General features: G+C 47.6%; 1 protein-coding gene across 1 annotated transcript in view; it reads right to left on the bottom strand.

Annotated features, from left to right (window-relative positions):
* Nploc4 (nuclear protein localization 4 homolog (S. cerevisiae)) overlaps positions 1-20,871 on the bottom strand; it is a 62,747-nt gene that overhangs the window by 18,567 nt on the left and 23,309 nt on the right. The window contains exons 9-12 of the mRNA XM_013033104.1: positions 19,570-19,656; positions 17,754-17,825; positions 17,344-17,470; positions 12,015-12,175 (exon numbers count right to left, since the gene is read on the bottom strand). Of these exons, the coding sequence (XP_012888558.1) occupies positions 12,015-12,175; positions 17,344-17,470; positions 17,754-17,825; positions 19,570-19,656 (447 nt within the window). The remainder of the gene's footprint in view (positions 1-12,014; positions 12,176-17,343; positions 17,471-17,753; positions 17,826-19,569; positions 19,657-20,871) is intronic.

Raw genomic sequence — 20,871 nt, 5'->3', positions numbered from 1 at the left:
GTGAAGGGTAAACAAAGGAGGAGGCTGCAATGCTTGATAAGAAATGTACGCGTTATCCTGCCCATGTAATTGTAACCCCTCTGTACAGTGTGTTCACAAAAAATAAATAAAATTAAAAAAAAAAGAAGACAAACAGGAACAAATGTGGGTGGGGAATGAACCTTGGGACTCTTGTTGGTGGTGGGAGTGCGAACTAGGGCAGCCTTCTGGAAGGTGGTCTGGAGATTCCTCAAGTTATTAAACACAGGCTGGGTGCCAGTGACTCTCGCCTGTAATCCTAGCTATTCAGGAGACTGAGATCTGAGAACTGTGGTTCAAGTCTGTGAGATTCTTATCCACAACTAACACCAAAAAGCCAGAAGTGTAGCTGTGGATCAAGTGGTAGAACTCTAGCTTTGAGCAAAAAAGACCAAGAACAGAGCCCAGGCCCTGAGTTCAAGCCCCACTACTGGCACCAAAAAAACCCAAAAGTAAACAAGTAAACATAGAACTATCCAATGATATAAAGCAATACCAGTGTTAGACTTCTACCCATGTTCACAGCTGCACAATTTATGATAAACAAGCTGTGGAAAACAGCTCAGATGCCCGACAACAGACAAGTGGATCGAGAAGATGTGGTGCATATACACAATGGAATTTTACTCATCCATCATGTAACTATAACTCTCTGTACAGCATCTTTACAATACAATAAAAAGGTGTTCATTCACAACAACTCACCTATCAGAAAGGATATCCACTGAGCCACCTTCCCAGCCCAGGATCACTTGCTTTTCATACACAGCATTCCATGAATCTACGAGCTACAAGAGGGCCTCAAAAAGGTGGACCTGCTGAAGGGGCTCCTGTGCCCCTTTCATGATGGAGGCCGTTCCATGATGGAGAAGATACTGTTAGAGGCAGGAATCAAATCCAATCAAACTAAATCACCACTTCCAAAAATACAAGATTGCCCCTACAAGATATAACCTGCAACAACTCACACATAATTAGCCCATCTGGAATTCATCTTCAAATCTAATTAAGCTCTAATATGCAGAAACATTTTTCCAGCACCTGTTCACTTTAATCTTCCCCTCTAGGGAATTTTCTTGCTAAACACCCCCCTCTCTCTCTTGTTCTTTGTCATGCTATCCTCGTTTAAACGTAACTACCCAACTGTACCTTTTCTGCTCCCCAAGAAAATAAAGGTGTTGCGCCCTCTTTAACGTACACCTCCACCGCCGCCTCCCCCAGCTCGCCCCCTCCTCTGTGCCTTCACTGCAATGCTCTTGCCAGCCAATTTCAAACCCAACACACCATTTTAAAAGGCAATTACTTTTTTATGGGCTTTAGCAAATGTCAGACAGAATATGCTAGGAGGAAGATGTCTTAATTCTTAGAATGCCAGCCACCAACGTGTCAGCAGTTTTAACACTGCTTGGGGCAAGGCACCAGAGTGTCAGAAACTGTGTTCCCCATGACCCACTCCCTGCAAGGCCACATCTGGTTGCTGGATGCATCCGGTTGCATCGGTGCTCTGGTCCTGAGAGCAAGCAAAGGCAGGGATCAAGACCTTTGTTACCCACAGCATACGTATGGGTTTCGTGGCAAAATGACGTGGCTCACTGGCCAGAGAAAGAGGGTGAAGCTCTGAGCACGCAGCCTCTCTGTGGAGACATGCGGGATGGGTAAGTGGCATGTGCAGCACTGGTCTGAGGAGTGCTCAGAACCAGCTCACACCTGTCATCCTAGCTACTCAGGAGGCTGAGATCTGAGGATCATGGTTCAAAGCCATCCCGGGCAGCAAAGTCTGTGAGACTCTTATATCCAATAAACCACCAGAAAACCAGAAGTGATGCTGTGGCTCCAAGTGGTAAAGCACTTGCCTTGACCTGAAGATCTCAGGGACAGCGCCCAGGCCCAGAGTTCAAGCCCTATGACTGATCCAAAAAAAAGGGAACACACAGTGTAGTGTCTCAACCCAGGAGTACCCAAGTCACCCTAGGCACTTGCTGTGCCTGGTCCACTGAAAGATGCTTCTGACAAAGGACTAGCTGGTGGTCGCAACTGCACACATCACAGTTGCCCCCATACACAGTAGACAGGATAGGTCACAACGTTTACCCCAAAGATCTAGCAGGAAGTAAATTCAGTGTACATTTAGAGCTCAGGCTCCAGGCTGCCCTATGCTCTGTCCCTCACCCTGGAACTGGTAGGTAAGCGCAGAGCACATCCAGACCCAACTCGTGTTTCCTAGACCAGACGCTCAAGCCCTGGCCCTGACAGTACATTTGCCATTTGCTCTGCAAGGGAAAAACAAAAACTACATTCACATTCTAGGGACACAAAATCCCTTCCTGGAATGGGGCTGTGCAACTGGGTTGGGGAAACAAGGAACCTTGGCCTAGGGTACCAGCCCCCTATGGCAGTATTATGTCACCTGAACAAACATCTGGGAAATGTAAACCTCCATTGCTGAGCTGAGCGCTGGTGGCTCACGCCTGTAATCCTAGCTGCTCAGGAGGCTGAGGTCTGAGGATTGCTGTTCTAAGCCAGTCCCCAGCCGGGCACCGGTGGCTCACGGGCACCGGTGGCTCACGCCTGTAATCCTAGCTGCTCAGGAGGCTGAGATCTGAGGACCTCGGTTCAAAGCCAGCCCCAGCAGGAAACTCCATGAGACTCTTATCTCCAATAAACCACTAGAAAACTGTAAGTGGGGCTCTGGCTTAAGCGGTGGAGTGCTCGCCTTGAGCTGAAGAGCGCAGGGACAGTGCCCAAGCCCAGAGTTCAAGCCCCATGACCCACCAAAAAAAAAAAGCCAGTCCCAGCAGGAAAGTCCATGAAAAATTTTTTTTTTTTTTGGAGTCCGGTCGTGGGACCTGGGCTTGGGCGCTGTCCCTCAGCTCTTCAGCTCAAGGCTAGCACTCTACCACTTGAGCCACAGCGCCACTTCCAGCTTTTTTTTTTTAAGGCTTATGTGGTGTTGAGGAATCGAACCCAGGGCCTCAAGCATGCAAGGCAAGCACTCTACCACTGAGCCACCTTCCCAGCCCCGAGTTTTTGTGTGTGTGTATATGTGTGAAAATACTGTACAGAGAGGTTACAGTTACATGGGCAAGATAATGAATACATTTCTTATCAAGCATTGTAGCCTCCTCCTTTATTTCCCCTTCCCATCCCATCCTCCCCCTCCCCACCAAAGTTGTAAAGTTCATTTTTGACATAACGACTTGTACATCTCATTGTTGCAATGGGTCCACCTGTATCCCTATTTATAATAAAATGATTTGTTTTTTCCCTTCTCCTCCACAAATTATAACAACATCAAATACAGCGAAATCAGGAGTTATACTGTGAGGGAGGGACATACAAAACAACAAAGAAATAATCTTATAAATGTGTTAGAAACAATCACATGAAAGAAAAAAAACATTTGAATACATATCTTAGGGTTCATTTCCCTAACATCAACTTATCTGATCTTTTCTACTTGACTCAGACGTATACTAGTTATTGCAAATAAGGGAAACCATGGGACCTATGTTTCTTTGGGCCTGGCTTACTTCACTTAATATAATTTTTCCAAGTCTTTCCATTTCCTAACAAATGGGGCAATGTCATTCTTTCTGATGGAGGCAGCAAATTCCATTGTGTATACATGAGATTCTTTTTTTTTTTTGTCGGTCGTGGGGCTTGAACTCTGGGCCTGGGTGCTGTCCCTCAGCTCTTCAGCTCAAGGCGAGCGCTCTACCACTTGAGCTACAGCGCCACTTCGGTTTTCTGGTGGTTCATTGGAGATAAGAGTCTCACGGACTTTCCTGCCCGGGCTGGCTTTGAACCGGGATCCTCAGATCTCAGCCTCCTGAGTAGCTAGGATTACAGGCGTGAGCCACCAGCGCCCGGCCCTACATGAGATTCTTATCTCCAGTGAACCTCCAGAAATCTGGAAGTGGCACTGTGGTTCAAAGTAGCAAAGCGCTAGCCTTGAGCAAAGAGTTCATGGACAGCACACAGGCCAGTTCAAGCCCATGACCAACAACAACCAAAAATAAGATTTTTTTTTAATCCACCTTTATATAAAAATACAAGGAAAATTAAAATCTGGCATAGGTTTGCAACAACAACAACAACAAAATCTGCCAGGTGCCAGTGGCTTATACCTGTAATCCTAGCTACTTAGGAAGCTGAGGTCCTCAGCTCATAGTTCAAAGCAAGCCCTGGTAGGCAAGTCCATGAGACTCTTATCTCCATTAACCACCAGAAAACTGAAAGTGGAGCTGTGCCTCAAAGTGGTAAAGGTCTAGCCTTGAGTGAAAGAGCTCAGGTATAGTACCAGGCCCTGAGCTTAAAGCTCCACAATTAACAAATACAAATACTACGAACTACCCTGAGTTCATGCCTCAGGACTGGCAAAAGAAAATAAAAATTTTTAAATTAAAAAAAAAATTAAAAAGCTGGACACTGGTGGCTTATGTCTATAATCCTAGCTAATCAGGAGGCTGAGATCTGAGGATCTTGGTTTGAAGCCAGCCCAGGCAGGAAAGTTTGTAAACTCTTATCTCCAATTAATCACAGAAAAGGCTGAAAGTGGCGCTGTGGCTGAAGTGGTAGAGCACTCGCCTTGAGCAAAAGGAGTGTAGTGATAGCGCTGAGGCCCAGAGTTCAAACCCCCCAGGACTGGCAAAATTAACTTAAAAAAAAAAACCCTCAAATGAATGCAAAAGTGACAAATCAACTTGCAAATACCAAAGTACGTGAAAAGGGCGAACAGTGCACACCCCAGGGTGTTCCCTGAGACGGGCTGGCAGAGCCTGCAGGGCGTGGAGGGCAGGACTCTGCAGCCCCTTCTAGCCCTGCCATCAGAGACCCAGAGCCCCTTCTCCCGCTCCAGCCAGCTGCCCGGAGCAATGCTATCTACTTGAGGGACTGTACCCTGCCTTCCCGGGCGCCTGCCACCTCTTCCCCTCCTGCTGGGAGCACACCTCTGGCAGCCTCTGGAACTTTCCTGCCTCCTACATCCTCCTAGGACAAGCCTGAGGAGAGCGCCTTACAACGTCCTAGAGCCTCCCTCGGAGCTTTGCACTTGGTTCTGAGAGTGGAGTCCTCAGCCCACACCGAGCACAGCAGTGTCCTGGTCCCTATTCGGACGCCAGCTCTGCCTGCCGCTGGACTCACCGTGCCCTCCTCAGCCTGGGGCTCTGCTCTGGCAGTAAGTCCTGCCTGGCCACCAGAGGCTGGTTTGCTTCCAGGCTCGTGCCAGTGTGCCTGCATGCCATGTGCACCCTGGAAGGCCTTCTGGAGAACGGGGTCTGCGCCACCCTGCACCTTAGTATGATCCTTCTACAACCAAGACCTCCTTCCTGGTCTCCACATCTCAAAATGGCGGTCCCATCCCGCCGCTCTGCCCTGCCACCCGCACGCAGGCAACACAGCATCTGGTACTTAAGACCGTCGGAAAGTCTTCTCCAGACTCTCTCTGTGGGAACGCTCCAAAACCACCTTCCTCATCTTTTTGCCGCCACCACCAACCACATTCTGGCAAAACTGGATATACACACAGCTCCCCAGGAGTGGAGATGAGCCCACCCTTCCCAGCCTAAGTTTTGGGATGCCGCCCCACCCCACACAGGCTCAGTGGAAAGGGTCAGGTGCGACGCGCTTGCTGCTACAGGTCTGGGGTCACCTCACCCCACATGAACCGCCTCACATGGACCAAGGCCTCGCAAATACAGGGCCTGGAGAAGCTGAAAGGCCGAAGTCCCAGCACATGAAAAACGGAAGGTTACCGAGATCAGCGATCTCAAGAACTAGTAGAGGCAGACTACAGGAGGCTTGTTCTCAGCTCAGGGCTGCATAGTGCTCCTCCCCTCACCCGGGTGCTGGTGTACAGGTTCAGGGCATGCTCAGACCCAACTCATGTTTTCTGTTCAAGACCCTGGCAAGGACAGAGAGGAGGGGCCAAACTCCAGGTGCAGCCCCTAGCTACCCTTTAACTCATCACCATGAAGCTGATGGAAACCCGTATGTGGGAGGGCAGGGTCCCTCCCAGAAGAGCTAGCTATACTGCAAGGGCACAATGGGATGGGGGCTAGATCTGAACAAAGCTCCAGCGCACCCTGTGTACAGAGGGGTCTTGCCAATGCCTTGAGCACGCACACGTCATCTGGCACGGGGACATCCTTACACCTGCTAGCACTGTATGCATTCCCCAGACCTCACAAGACACTCTGTGAGTGCAGATGCGGAGGCTGTGCTGAATGAAGTGACAGAGGCAGATGAAGGTGGGCTCCTCTGCACCAGGGTGGGGCTGAGGTGTAGTTCAGTGGTAGTATGCTTGCCTACAATCCCTAGCACTAGAAAAGAAATGCTGGGGCTGGGAAGCTGTGCTTGCCTTGCATGCATGAAGCCCTGGGTTCCAGAAGTGGTGCTGTGGCTCAAGTGGTAGAGTGCTATTGAGCTGAAGAGCTGAGGAACAAGCCCAGACCCAGAGTTCAAGCCCCACAACTGAAGAAAAAAAAAAAAAAGACATGGGACCAAGACAGACACCAAGGGTATCTCTAGCTGCCATGGGTATCTCTAGCTGCCATGGGTATCTCTAGCTGCCATGGGTATCTCTAGCTGCCATGGGTATCTCTGGGTATCTCTAGCTGCCATGGGTATCTCTAGCTGCCATGGGTATCTCTAGCTGCCATGGGTATCTCTAGCTGCCATGGGTATCTCTTGCCGGCAGAAAGCCTAACCCGGTGGGAGCACTCCCAGCCCTGGGGTTCCAGGATGCTGTGGTGAGAGGACCCTGTGTAGTATCTCATGACATGGAGAGCTGAAGAGGGATTTCCACAGTGACCCGAAGCAAGGCACAAAAAAAAAAAAAGAGAGAGAGACAGAGAGAGAAAAAAAAAGTGGGAGTGAGTGGCTCATGCCCCAGCTACTCAGAAAGCTGAGATCAGAGGATCATGGTTCAGAGCCAGCCCAGGCAGGAGAGTCCGTGAAATTCTTATCTCCAATTAACCACCAAAAAAACAGAAGTAGTGCTGTAGCTCAAGTGGTAGAACACTGGCCTTGAGCTGCAGAGCTGAGCAACAGTGTTCATGCCCAGAGTTCAAGCCCCATGACTGACAAAAAAAATGCTGGATATGGAAATGTGGCTCAAGTGGTAGAGCACCAGCCTTGAGCAAATAAGTCAAGTGAGAACACAAAGTCCTGAGTTCACTGAATTTAGACATGTATGGAGCCGGGGGGGGGGGGGGGAACCACGTGCCATGCACACACACAGGAGGGAAGACATCTAAAGAGATAAAACACCATTCTTAGGAGGAGACTGACGTCCACTCATAGCCTCCTAGCCTCCATGTGTGCCTGTTTTTCAAAGAACACACACCACGCACTGCATTTCAGGCCTTCAAACTCCTTCAGCCTTAGGGTCTCTGTGCCCACTGCTTTACCTGCTTCCCTGGTCGCATGGGGTAAATAACAGAGCTGTGCACAAGAAACCCTCCCACTGAACATGTGCAAACACTGACACGTCCTCAAAACACAAAACTGTGGGATATTTACAGTTTCACTTTTAATTCACATCAGGAATTCTACCTCACATCTCTACAGCATTCTGCCATGGAGATGCAGTATAATTTAGCGTCCCCTTGCTGATTCACTATTCAACTGTTCCAGTGTTTATGACTGCAAAACAACCATAGCTGGGGCTGGGAACGTGGCTCAGTGGTAGAGCGCTTGCCTTGCATGCATGAGGCCCTGGGTTTGATTCCTCAGCACCACATAAGCAAAAAGAAAAAAGCCGGAAGTGATGCTGTGGCTCAAGTGGTAGAGTACTAGTTTTGAGCTGAAGAGCTGAGGGACAGCGCCCAGACCCAGAGTTCAGGCCCCACAACCGGGAGAAAAAAAAACAAAACAAAACATGGTGTCAGCAGCCTCAGGTAAACACTGTTGCAGCTCATTTACAAAGTATATTTTAAATAAAACCAAAGTCCACAAGAGGACCAAAGCCAAAGAGATTACTTCGGTGTTTGATTGTACACTTCTCTTTCTTCTGACTGATATTTTGCTGAAGCATCATAAATGAGGATCTCAAATTCTACAGGGCTGCAAGATGTTGAGGACGTATTTCCTACCTGCATTCACCGAGGGCAGATGAAACTATAAAAATAACAGATGATTAAAGAAATAACTATTTCATGACAAGAGGGAACACAATTCTAAAGTGCAAGAAGTATACAATGAAACATGGAAATGACAAAGTAAATTCCAAGCTATGTCAGTAGCTCATGCATGTAATCAATCCTAGGTACTCAGGAGACTGAGAACAAGAGGATCAAGGCTCAAAGCCAGCACAGACAGTGATACTCCATTTCCAAAATAATCAGCAAAAGGTCAGGCTGGAGGTCTGGCATCTGTGCTAGAGCACCAGTCATAATAACAAGCAAACCAAACAAGCACCAGGTCCTGAGTTCAAACTCCAGTCCAAGTTAAAAAAAATAAAGCAGCAGCAAAATCCAACCTGATAGAAAGTATTAAACAACAACAACAAGACAAAGACTCTAGTTAACTCTGGCAAACTCTAGTTAATGATGAAATCTGAAAGCTCTTCCTATAAGATGAAAAGCAAGATAATACTCCAGCTACCTTCATTAAAAGTGCTGGGAGAGCTGGGTGCCAGTGGCTCACGCCTGTCATCCCAGCTACTCAGGAGGCTGAGATCTGAGGATCACAGTTCAAAGCCAGCCGGGGCAGGAAAGTAGATCCACGTAAAACTCTTATCTCCAATAAACCACTAGAAAACCGGAAGTAGCGCTGTGGCTCAAGAGGTAGAGAGTGCTTGCCTTGAGCTGAAGAGCTGAGTAGGATACACTCAAGCCCAGAGTTCAAGCCTTATGACTGATCCCCCCAAAAAAAAACGTGCTGGGAAACTAAGCAGCACATTATGCCAAACAAACATGAAGGAAGAAACTAACTCTCCTCCCTGTATCAGATGTCTGCATAGAAAAACTCAGCTGCAGAGCTGTTGATGCAAAATTTACGCATTTCAAACAGCAACAGTTTGAAGGCATAGTTTTTAAAGTGCCGCTATTTTGCAGTGTGTTGAAAAATGAAGTACCTAAGAATGATTAGACAAGCCTCAATGGGCAAGACCTTCCCAAACAAACCCAGAGCTTTCCGGGAGACACTGCAGCACTAAGCGAAGCACTTAAAGTCCTGAGGGGAGATCACAGCCCTGGAAAAGTCTGGAAACATCAAGGATACACTTCCATGTGGTATAACCTCAAAGGCTATCCTATGATGTACGATGACAGAGATGTATCATAAAGTTACAAGGAAAGGAGAGAGTGCTTTCTTTCAATAAACAATCCTCGGATAAGTGATCATCCACATGGCTACAAAGGGAAGAAAGGTATTGGGAGAGCCTCGCTTTGTAAGCCTAATTACCCACAGGGAAGTGAGGGAGGGTGCTGGCTTGGTTCAGACAGTTCAGGCGTGGACAGGAGGAGGGCAGAGCTGCCCAGAGGCAACGCCAGCCAGAGGCCCTGGTGACACTAAGAGGGATGTCCTCCCCACAACATTTGGCAGAGATTATAACTGCAGGAGATAAGGACCAGCCTGGACTCCAGCTTCCACAAAAGACTAGGACGATGGGGATTTGGGACATGGGGATTTCAAACACCATGCTGTTCTCCACAGAGCTAGCAAAATCTTCAGGCACAAAGGGCAGGAATCTTGTAAGCCTAATTAAGCCACCATGAGAGGAATCAAACAAAACACAGTTAACAATTATTATTTTGCCAGTATCAAAATGTGACCTCAGCCTCCTGAGTAGCTATGATTAAAGGAGTGAGCCAAGAAGACCCAGCGAACCAAACACTTCTGACAGACACACTCTACTTCCCATATCCTTTCTGAGCCCAGGAGACTTAAAGCGATGTCACCTGACAAAAAAGCACAGGCTTGCCAGGCACTGCTCACTCACACCTGTAATCCTTCCTAGCCGTTCAGGAGGCTGAGATCTGAGGATCGAGGTTCAAAGCCAGCCTGGGCAGGAAAGTCCATGAGACTCTCATATATATATATATATATGTGTATATATATATATATACATATACATATACATATATATATATTTTTTTAATTGTGAAAATACCATACAGAGGGGTTACAATTACATGGACAAGATAATGAGTACATTTCTTATCAAGCATTGTTGCCTCCTCCTTTGTTTCCCCTTCTCATCCCTTCCCATCTCCCACCTACCCTCCCCCCTCCATGAGACTCTTATTTCCAATGAACCATTAGAAAACCAGAAGTGGCACTGTGGCTCAAGTGGTACAGTGCTTGCCCTGAACAAAAGAACTGAGGGACAGTGCCCAGGCCCAGAGTTCAAGCCCCACAACCGACCAAAGAAACACACAGGAGCCTAGAGGAAGTCATGCAGTGGCAGACGACCAGCACGCCACCCCCACAGGTGGAGGGGCCCTAGTTAGTAGAAATACTGTGGAATCCCTGGCTTCCTACACAAAGCACGGCACACACTACAAACTCACACAGAGGGAGGATGATGAAGATACAGAGACCAGTACAGTCTCTGAAGAAAGATCAAACAAGACTGCTCCACAAACAGGTAACAGAGAACAATGATAGAAACATAAGAACACTCACCAATTGTATCCTCTATCTCCAGAGGTTAAGTTAAAAATATGGAAACAGAAATGACAAAATTAAGCCAGGTGCTGGTGGCTCACACCTATAAACCTAACTACTCAGAAGGCTGAGATCTGAGGATCAAGGCTCCAAGTCGGCCTAGGCAGAGAAGTCTGAGACACTTATCTCTAACCAGCAAAAGCATGACCCATGAGGTAGAATGCCAAACAATGAGTAAAAGCATGTGTCAGTGAATCTGAGTCCCAGTCTCATGGAAAGAGGAAGGGAGAGAGGGAGAGGAAGGGGAAGGGGAAGGACTGAATTCAACCCCCAATACTGGTAGGCCAGGGAAGGGAGGGAAAGGAAGAGGAAGGAAAGGCACAGAAGGGTAAGAGAGGGAAAGAGGAAAAACTCCTAGCAATGAAAGTATAATAGTCTAGAAGATTACTAATGAATCTGAAGACAAAATAGAAACATATAGGAAAAAAAGACAACTAAATGAACAGAGCATCAATAAAATGTGGAGTAAGTTCAAGTAGCCCAATGTGTGTAGCAAGAATCTCCCAAGAAGCCGGGCGCTGGTGGCTCACTCCTGTAATCCTAACTACTCAGGAGGCTGAGATCTGAGGATCACGGTTCAAAGCCAGCCCAGGCAGGAAAGTCCGTGAAACTCTTATCTCCAATAAACCACTTGAAAACTGGAAGTGCTGCTATAGCGCTAACCTGGAGCTGAAGAGCTGAGGGACAGCACTCAGGCCCAGAGCTCAAGCCCCATGACTGACCAAAAAAAAAAAATCTCCCAAGAGCTAGGCACCAGTGGGTCACACCTGTATTCCCAGCTACTCAGGAGGCTGAGATCTAAGGATACAGTTTGAAGCCAGCCCAGGAAGGAAGTCTGAGATTCTTATATCCAATTAACCAGAAGTGGTGCTGTGGCTCAAGTGGTAGAACACTAGCCTTGAGGAGGAAAAAAATTAAAAAGCTCAAGGATAGGGCCCAGGCCCTGAGTTCAAGCCCCACAACTGGCACACACACACAAACACAAAAAGAACCTCCCAAGGAGAAGAATCATAAATACAGGGGTTATAGTATACGGAATCCTAGTAATAGTCTCATCCATCCTTCATCGCCTTTTCAACTTTAGAAGTAACATTACTTGCAGCGGTCTGATTTGATGCCACCTATCTAAATTCAGAGCATGTTGCTCTCAATGCCATCAATGCCTAAATAGCTGATAACAAGATCCAGAAATATGACAGGCCCCTCAATCAACAAGCAGGACCCCAAAACACAGTAACTGACAAGTGAGTATTAGTCCAGAATCACCAGCACTGGAGGAGGCCAAGTAAAGGTCCCACTGTATTTGTAGAATGAAATGTCTGTACCTTATAAAACACATCAGGCACGTACTGCTCACTGCTGGACTCCTTGGCATAGCCGAGCTCAGGAGCATCCTTGCATGGTAGTAGACACTCATCACGGACCAGCGCCATGCACTGATTGGACACCTGGTATCCTTCAAAATGGACCTGGTTGTCTGGACCACCTGCAAGAGACAGACTTTCAAAGAGAATCTACTAAGACATTCAGAACCAACCTATGTTTTTTACTCTTCTGAACAATAGAAACAAAGCTCAGGAGTCTGTCTTGGGCTGGCAGCTATAGGACAAATTGTAAGAGTATGGTTCTACAGTCACAGGCCCCACGCACAGAGTCCCAAATCCAGACTGCAAAATCTGCTCCAATGCTCCAAAGCTGTGCATCAAGTACATGGCCTCCAGTTTGTAGCAATACCAATATATAAGGACAAAGCCCTTAGTTCTACCAGCTTCAGTCAGCATCTGAGTGAAGAAGAACGGGAGTGGGTAGATTCACCTGAAGGGGAGGAGTGTGACAGGTATAGAGGAATAAATAAGACAGAATCTCCAGTATGGTTCGTTTTGATTTTTTTAGACGACTCTTGTTATGTAGCCTGGGCTGGCCTTGAGCTGATGATCCTCCTGCCTCAGACTCCTGAGTGTTGGCATTATGGATGTGCAATACCATGCCTGGGTGGAAATGGTTTTGTGGCATTGTGGCTCTAGTGGTAGAGCACTAGCCTTTAGCTGAAGAGTTGAGGGACAGCGCCCAGACCCAGAGTTCAGGTCCCACGACTAACCAAAAAAAAAAAAAGTAATAGAGAACCTGCCTAGCAAGCCTCAAATTCAACCCCAAGTACTGCCAGCCAATCAATCAGCCAGTCGGCCAGTCAGCCCTGCAACCTGAGTCTCATGGTAGTCTCCAAAGACATTTCACCAAGATAGAAATGGAAATGTCAGGCCCTGGGCAGAACAGGAATAACGCCCTGTCCTCTCAAGTTGGCTTAATCTTGTTGAGCCACACGCAGAGTGAGATGCCAAGGCCACTGGGCCAATTACCCATCTAGCTTCTGGCATGGAGCACTCACAGAGGTGGACTTCAGGCTCTGAGAAGAAGGATGGAGCTGCGGTTGTATTTGAGCTGTGCTTCTGGCTTTGAAATGAGATCCTCAGAAAGTCCTGTTCACGCCCAGGAACCAAGTGAGGAAGACCAGGAGATATGTCCATCTCCACAACGCAAAAGCCTTCCTGACCCTCTCCAGCTCCCTCAAGCAAGCTGCCACACATAACCACACCAGTGGAGTGTGGAGGGCAGCCTGCCGCGGCCCACAGCTTCTAAGAAGGCTCATGAGGATGACACCTTCCTCTCTTAACAAGGGATTTGGGAACGGGACTGCAGAAAGTGCATTTTCTAGCACCTCCACAGAGTCCCACTTTTCCCTGTCAGGGGACTCTAATACATGGCAAATAGCACCCTGGATTTGGAGTCACAAAAGCAGTGTCAAGGGTGAGGATCTGGATCACAATGCATCATCAGTCTGCAGCTGGAAAAGGTGATAATGAGAACAGGCATCCAGATACAAAAGGACACTGAATGAAGAACATGTAGTAAATGGGGTTAGCGGAGCAGGGGTAGAGCACGTGCTTAATGTTCAAGGCCCCGGGTTGCATTAATTAGGAACTAGAAAGAAGTTAGTCACTGTCTCAATAGTTCTATGTCCTTTCTGTACGTGCCATTTTTGGAGGCAAAACCTTCAAGAACAATGCATACAATTTCTAAGCTCCCAACAAGAGGTATGACTCAATAATCCAAAGTGCAACCCCCAAGCTGGAAACTATTTATAATTTTAAAATGTGCCAGTTCTTTTGGCCCATGGGACAATTTCCCCATAGAAACAGTAATTAAAAAGGCTGGGTTACCATGGAAGCTCATAGGAGGCCAAAACAAGTCATTCTCAGTAAAAGAAGTTCGAAGTAGCAGAGGATACTTCTGGCTGTCTCAATGTCAGGGAACTGACAATTTTTATTGAGGAGCTGAAGATGCCAGGTACAGCGGAGTGTCACACAAGAATCGGGTACAGGCAAATAAAATCCTATGATGATCTTAGAATCAACTCTATTTCAAAAACAACCACCAAAACATCTACACTGTCTCAATGTGCACTTGGTTTCTGAGGAGTACATTAGCGTGTGAGCCAAGGGAAGGACCTGACTTTCTCAGGCTACACAGAGCACACGGAGCACCTTGGGAGACCGTGGCTCTGGTGGCCAGCATGGAGGCCAGCACGACAGCCTGAGGGAGCTGCTACACCTGCTCTAGGTCATCTGTCTCCTATCAGGCCATCTTGTCATCGTGTAACCTGTAACACACTTAAGAATTACACTACTTCTTTGTTCTCCTTGTAGACAGCCTAATGCATCTTAAGACTTCCACATCTGTAATGAATGTCAAAACATTCCAGAAAAGAAGGCAGGATCTGACAGGCATAAAAACTAGCAGCCTACACCACCAATCCCCACGTTCAGAATGAATGCGGAACCACAGCATTCTGAATGTGGACATTAACACCAAGCCATGGGGGCAGACCTCGACACAGGGGACACAGAGTCACAGGGGCAGGCCTCCACGCTGGGAACAGACTTAACACACCCTTTCCCTTCTCCAAACAGTGTGGGGCAGGGGAGAGCTATGCACCAAGCACAATTCCTCGGCTCACTTTATGGAGTGCAGCACCCATTTCCCTGGAGTCTCTGTGCCCTACTGTGTGACTTCTCTCACATTAGCCTGTGTAGACCCTGTTTGTTCAATCTTAGCCAAAACCACAACCTTCAGCACTGGACTCCAAAACAATCAGGGAAAATAAATCTGACTTAACTGATTCAGATGAGTATGCTTTACAGGTTTTCATTATCAAATAAAAACATAGGGAAAATGCAGACATCTTCTATCATTCTTCAAAAAGTAAATTCAATCTACAAAGAAGATCTGTAGCTCAAACTTGTAATGCTAGATATTTAGGAGGATGAGATCAAAGGATTGTGGTTTGAAGCCAGGCCAGGCAAAAAACTACAAGACCCCATCTTTATTTAATCAACAAAATACTGGAGTGTAGACATGGCTCAAGTGATAAAGAGTGCCAACTATGAACAAGAAAGCTGAGCTCATTTGTATGTCTTTGGGAATGTAAGAGGAGACACAGATATGGAGGAACAAAAGGGTAAACAAATGCAGCAATGGTGCTCACTAGAGACTACGCTGAAAGTGAACTTTACAACTGGTGAATGGAGTGGGAGGCAGCATGCAGGTACTGTTGGGTGGTGACACAGTCCAAAAAGAAACATGTGCTTTATTTGACGTGTGTAACTGCATATTACCTTTATAATGACAATAAAAAATAAACATAAAAGCTGGGCACCGGATTACGCCTGTCATCCTAGCTACTCATGAGGCTGAGATCTGAGGATCGAGGTTCAAAGCCAGCCCCGGTGGGAAAGACCATGAGACTCTTATCTCCAATAAACCACTAGAAAAATGGAAGTGGTGCTATAGCTCAAGTGGTAGAGCGCTCACCTTGAGCTGAAGAGCTCAGGGACAGCGCCGAGGCCCAGAGATCAAGTCCCATGACTGACAACAATAAAATAAAATAAATTTAAAAGAGAAAGTTGAACAAGAGTGTGAGGCCTTGAGTTCAACCCTTGGTAAAAATACACACATGCAATGCAGCAGAAATGAAAAAAATCCCCCTCTGTAAACTAATACAACTTGAACAAACAAATGAGACAGAAAGACGGAGAAAAAGAGGAAGAGAGGGGTGGGAAGGTGGCTCAGTGGTAGAGTGCTTGCCTTACATGCATGAGGCCCTGGGTTCGATTCCTCAGCACCACATAAGCAGAAAAAAGCCAGAAGTGGTACTGTGGCTCAAGTGGTAGAGGGCTAGCCTTGAGCTGAAGAGCTGAGGGACAGTGACCAGGCCAGAGTTCAGGCCCCATGACCGGACCCAAAAAAAAAAAAAAAAACAACTTTTTTCCCAAACAGAAAGTTGCTAGGACATGTCTGTAAATCCCAGATACTCAAGAGATAGAAAGAGATGATAGCTGGGCACCGGTGGCTCACACCTGCAATCCTAGCTACTCAGGAGGCTGAGATCTGAGATCCAGCCCAGGCAGAAAAGTCTGTAAGACTCTTATCTCCAAATTAACTACTCAAAAAAGCTGGAAGTAGTGCTGTGGCTCAAGTGGTAAAGCACTCACCATGAGCTGAAGGTCTTTTACTAGTTCTAAGCAAAAAAGAACGGGGGGGGGAGGGAGGGGAACACGCACATGTGGGGGAGAGATGGGAGGGAAGGGATGGTAAGGGGAAACAGGAGGAGGCAACAATGCTTAATAAGAAATGTACTCATTGGGGCTGGGAAGGTGGCTCAGTGGTAGAGCGCTTGCCTTGCAAGCCTGAGGCCCTGGGTTCGATTCCTCAGCACCACATAAGCAGAAAAAAGCCGGAAGTGGCACTGTGGCTGAAGTGGTAGAGCGCTCGCCTTGAGCTGAAGAGCTGAGGGACAGCGCCCAGGCCCAGAGTTCAGGCCCCACAACCAGACGCAGAAAAAAAAAAAGGAGAGAAATGTACTCACTACCTTGCTCATGTAATTGTAACCCCTCTATACAGTATTTTCACAATTAAAAAAAAAAAAGAAAGGAGCTCAAGGACAGAGCCCAGGCCCAGAGTTCAAGCCCAAGGACCAGCCAAAAATAAAAAGGGGGGGGGGGGATTGGGAGAGTGGGAATAGAGGGCTACAGTTCAAGGTGAGCCCAGGCAAAAAGTTATTGAGACTCCATCTCAACAAAGAACCTTGGTGTCTAACTGTGTACCTACAGTCCCTGCTGTATCAGAGACTCAGACAGGAGGACTACAGTCTGAAGCTAATCCCAGGCAAAAAGCATGAGACCAAAGCCCCCAAAATATAAAGCAATAAAGCAAAGGATGGACCGACCGCAAGAGTAGAGAATCTGCCTAGCAAGCTCAAAGCCCAGTACTATCAGGAAAGAAAGAAAAATGCTGGGAAGAAAAGCAAACCAGGGGCTGGGAAAGTGGCTCAGTGGTAGAGCGCTTGCCTTGCATGCCTGAGGCCCTGGGTTTGATTCCTCAGCACCACATAAGCAAAAAGAAAAAATGCCAGAAGTGGCGCTGTGGCTCAAGTGGTAGAGCGCTAGCCTTGAGCTGAAGAGCTGAGGGACAACGCCCAGACCCAGAGTTCAGGCCCCAGGACCGGACACAAAAAAAAAAAAAGAAAAGAAAAGAAAAGCAAACCATTAACAGAGCAGGAGTATTTACAACATTATTCTGTTCTGTAGGCATTTATACCTGTGGCTACTGTAGTGACAAACTTGGATCCAAAGTGCCCATCAGGAGAAAGCCGGCAGATGTTGGGGTGCTTGTTCTGGAAGTCTCCTGCAGTTATGCATTCTTCTGCGCTCAGGAAGTAAGTGTCCTGAAACAAGAAGGTGCTCTAACTTCACAGCACAGCATTAAAATAAACTTCCATTTCTTCTTGGGAAAACGTTGAGAGCTAACCACCAGCATCTCCAACTCCACACTGACACACACTTGTAATGCTGAGCAGTACAGATGCTCATCTGAAAGCACCCATAACAGGAGCGCACCCACTCCCACAAACCTGTGAAGGCAAAGCAATGGGACAGACTCAACAAGAGACTCTGCTTCCACTTACCAAGACCAGACCAGCCACAAGGCCAAGCCAGTCTCCAACTCACCTTATTTCGACTATATCGGACTGTACCCTTTCGGGTATCTTCTGAGATGAGGTCTGTGAATATCCAACCAACCTTAATGAAAAAAGAAAATGTATCTTTTAAATAACTCCCCTAAGCCGGGCGCTGGCGGCTCACGCCTGTCATCCTAGCTACTCAGGAGGCTGAGATCTGAGGATCCCGGTTCAAAGCCAGCCCGGGCAGGAGAGACCGTGAGACTCCTATCTCCAATAAACCACCAGAAAACCAGAAGTGGTGCTGTAGCTCAAGAGGTAAAGCACTCATCTTGAGCTGAGTTCAAGCCCCATGACTGACAAAACAAACGAACAAACAAAAACTCCCTACAATACATGATGCAGGAAGCTTGACAAGTATCTTCAAAGCCTGTTCTCAGGAACCAGGCGAACTGTGAACAATTCCTCAGATAACAGGCATACCAGTGCTTCAAGCCCCATTGGGAAGACACAGCTCCTGCTGGTGCTGCTGGGCTGGACAAATGCAGGACTTACTGATTCGTTACAAAGGCCACTACTCAGCACCAGCTGTGCCATGCACTGTGGTGGGCAGGAAACTAGCCAGATGTGGAAGGAGGGAGCTTATGGTGCAATGGCAGAGACAGATAATCCAGCAAGAATTAGGCTTCCTACGTAGCTGGCTGTGTTGGTACACACACCTTTAATCCCAGCACCAGGAAAGCTGAGGCAGGTTATCCTGAGTTTTGAGGCTAGCATGGACTACAGATCAAGATTCTATCTCAAAAATAAAACATCCAAACAAAAACAAAATCAAAAAACAAAATCAGCTGAGTCCTGGTGGCTCAAGCCTGTGATTCTCATTCAGGACAATAAGATCTAAAGGATCAAGGTTTCAGGCCAGGAAGAAAAGACCATGAGAATGTACCCAAAATAATCAACAAAATCATGGGTAGGGGTGGCTCAAGGGATAGAACTCCAGCAGAGCAACAAGGCCCTGAACTCAACCCCAGTACTGAGAAAAGGCCAAAAACACTGATCTAACATCTTATTATCAAGTATATAAGACAAGCCTGACACTGGTGGCTCACGCCTATAATCCTAGCTACTCAGGAAGCCGAAATCTGAGGATCGAGGTTCAAAGCCAGCCCGGGCAGGAAAGTCCATGAAACTCTTATCTCCAGTAAAACCACCAGAAAACCAGAAGTGGTACTGTGGTTCAAGTGGTAGAGTGCTAGCCTTGAGAGGGACAGCGCCCAGGCCCAGAGTTCAAGCCCTACGACTGACAAAAAAAAAGAGGATTTGAGACAAAACAAGGTCAACATTCAGAAAAATAATTCTCCTCCTGCCTTCTAACTTTTCCATAAATCAAGTAGATTCCAAATTAATGAGCAGGAGGCTGAAGGGTGATGGAGGCACCAGACAGACTGGGTGAGGAGCTGAGCCCTGCTGCAGCCTCGCTGCGTCCTCAGGAACTGAGGCTGGCAGATGCTGTTAGGTGGGATGATGTATTTATTCCGTTTATTGATGTTGGTTTGGTTTTGCGAGATGGGGCTCACACAATGTGGCCCAGGCTGGCCTTGAATACCTGGCCTCCACCCTTCTGCCTCAGCCTTCCATGTGCTAGGAGTCCAGGTATGAGTCCCCCGCATAGCCATGAATTTAGACTTAAGGAAATATTCCCACCTCACTGAGTCAAGGATTATACAAGCTATCAGCAGCCAATGAACACATGCGAAGGTCTAGCCTATGCTTGACCTATGCCCTTCCCCCCACACCCAAGACCCCAGACCCCAGCCACAGAGCCCAGATCCCCGAAGGCCACATGGCGGACAAAAGCCCTCTACCTTCCTCAGACCAAGTTTGGCAGCAATCTCATCCACCACCTCGGCCTTTGGATCTTCAAGAAGCTCCAGGCTATTCTGTGTGCCAATCTGTTGGGAATCAAGGGAGAAGGCAGTCAGAGGGCAGAACTGGGAGAGTCAGGACTCACTCCCTCCACCACAACTCAGTGTCCCAGGCCTACTGACCTCCCTCCTAGCTGCCTACGCACTCACAAGGCTTTCCCTCCCTGGCTGGAGGCTGGGTGAGAGTGTGGTTCTGCAGGACAAAGGAAAACTATCTCTATTGTTCATCTGAATGTGTCTGCCATGGAAAATGAACTCTCTAGACCGGTGGCAGCTGCAAGGATGACACTCAGGGCCACAGCAGAACTAGAAATAAATAGGCACCTCGGATTGAAGCTTGCTCACCAACAGACACAGTGCTCAGCTGGGGCATTTGATGAAGTATGGCTGTGGCTGGACTCACAAGTACAAACTGTGGATTATAAATAGGGAGCACCCCAAGCAGAAACTCCAGCACAGGTGTTCCAAAACGGAGTTATATTCATGGGACATATCTTTGTAAGTTAGTCAAATTCTGACAAAATAGCAAGCCACTTTCTCTTCTGCTGGGTGTCACTCATAGAGAACACTACCCCCCAGGAGAGAGGTGAAATCTCAAACTCAGGCTTAATCAGAGAAACAAAACAAAATCAAGTAGCACAGGGCTAAGGGAAGATGAACAGGCGGGCATCGGGGTCAACGGTCTCAATGCACACCCTCCTCCCACACTCTCAAGCCTCCATTGATGCTGATGGAAGTCAGGAGGCTGATTGCTAGTTCAATTACATGTTTTTCTTCTTGTTCCCCCCCCTCCTTTGACCTTCCTCTTTTTTTTGGGGGGGGGCGGTCATGGGGTTTGATCTCAAGGCCCGGGCATCGTCCCTGAGCTTTTCTGCTCAAGGCCAATGAGCTACTTGAACCTTAGCTCCACTTCCAGTTTTCTGGTGGATAACTAAAGGTCAGAGTCTCACAGACGTATCTGCCCCGGTTGACTCTAAACCATGAACCTACATCTCAGCCTCCTGAGTAACTAGGTTTGCAGGCAATGAGGCACCAGTGCCCAGACTTTTTCTTGTTAAATGGAGTCTCCTTTTTTTGTTTTGTTTTTGGGTCCGGTCATGGGGCCTGAACTCTGGGCCTGGGCGCTGTCCCTCAGCTCTTCAGCTCAAGGCTAGCGCTCTACCACTGGAGCCACAGCACCACTTCCGGCTTTTTTCTTTTTGCTTATGTGGTGCTGAGGAATCGAACCCAGGGCCTCAGGCT

Source organism: Dipodomys ordii, unplaced genomic scaffold (genome assembly GCF_000151885.1).
Source record: "Dipodomys ordii isolate 6190 unplaced genomic scaffold, Dord_2.0 Scaffold163, whole genome shotgun sequence".
Lineage (NCBI taxonomy): Eukaryota > Metazoa > Chordata > Mammalia > Rodentia > Heteromyidae > Dipodomys > Dipodomys ordii.
Note: the sequence above shows the minus strand (reverse complement) of the source record. Positions and strands in the feature narration are given on the sequence as shown.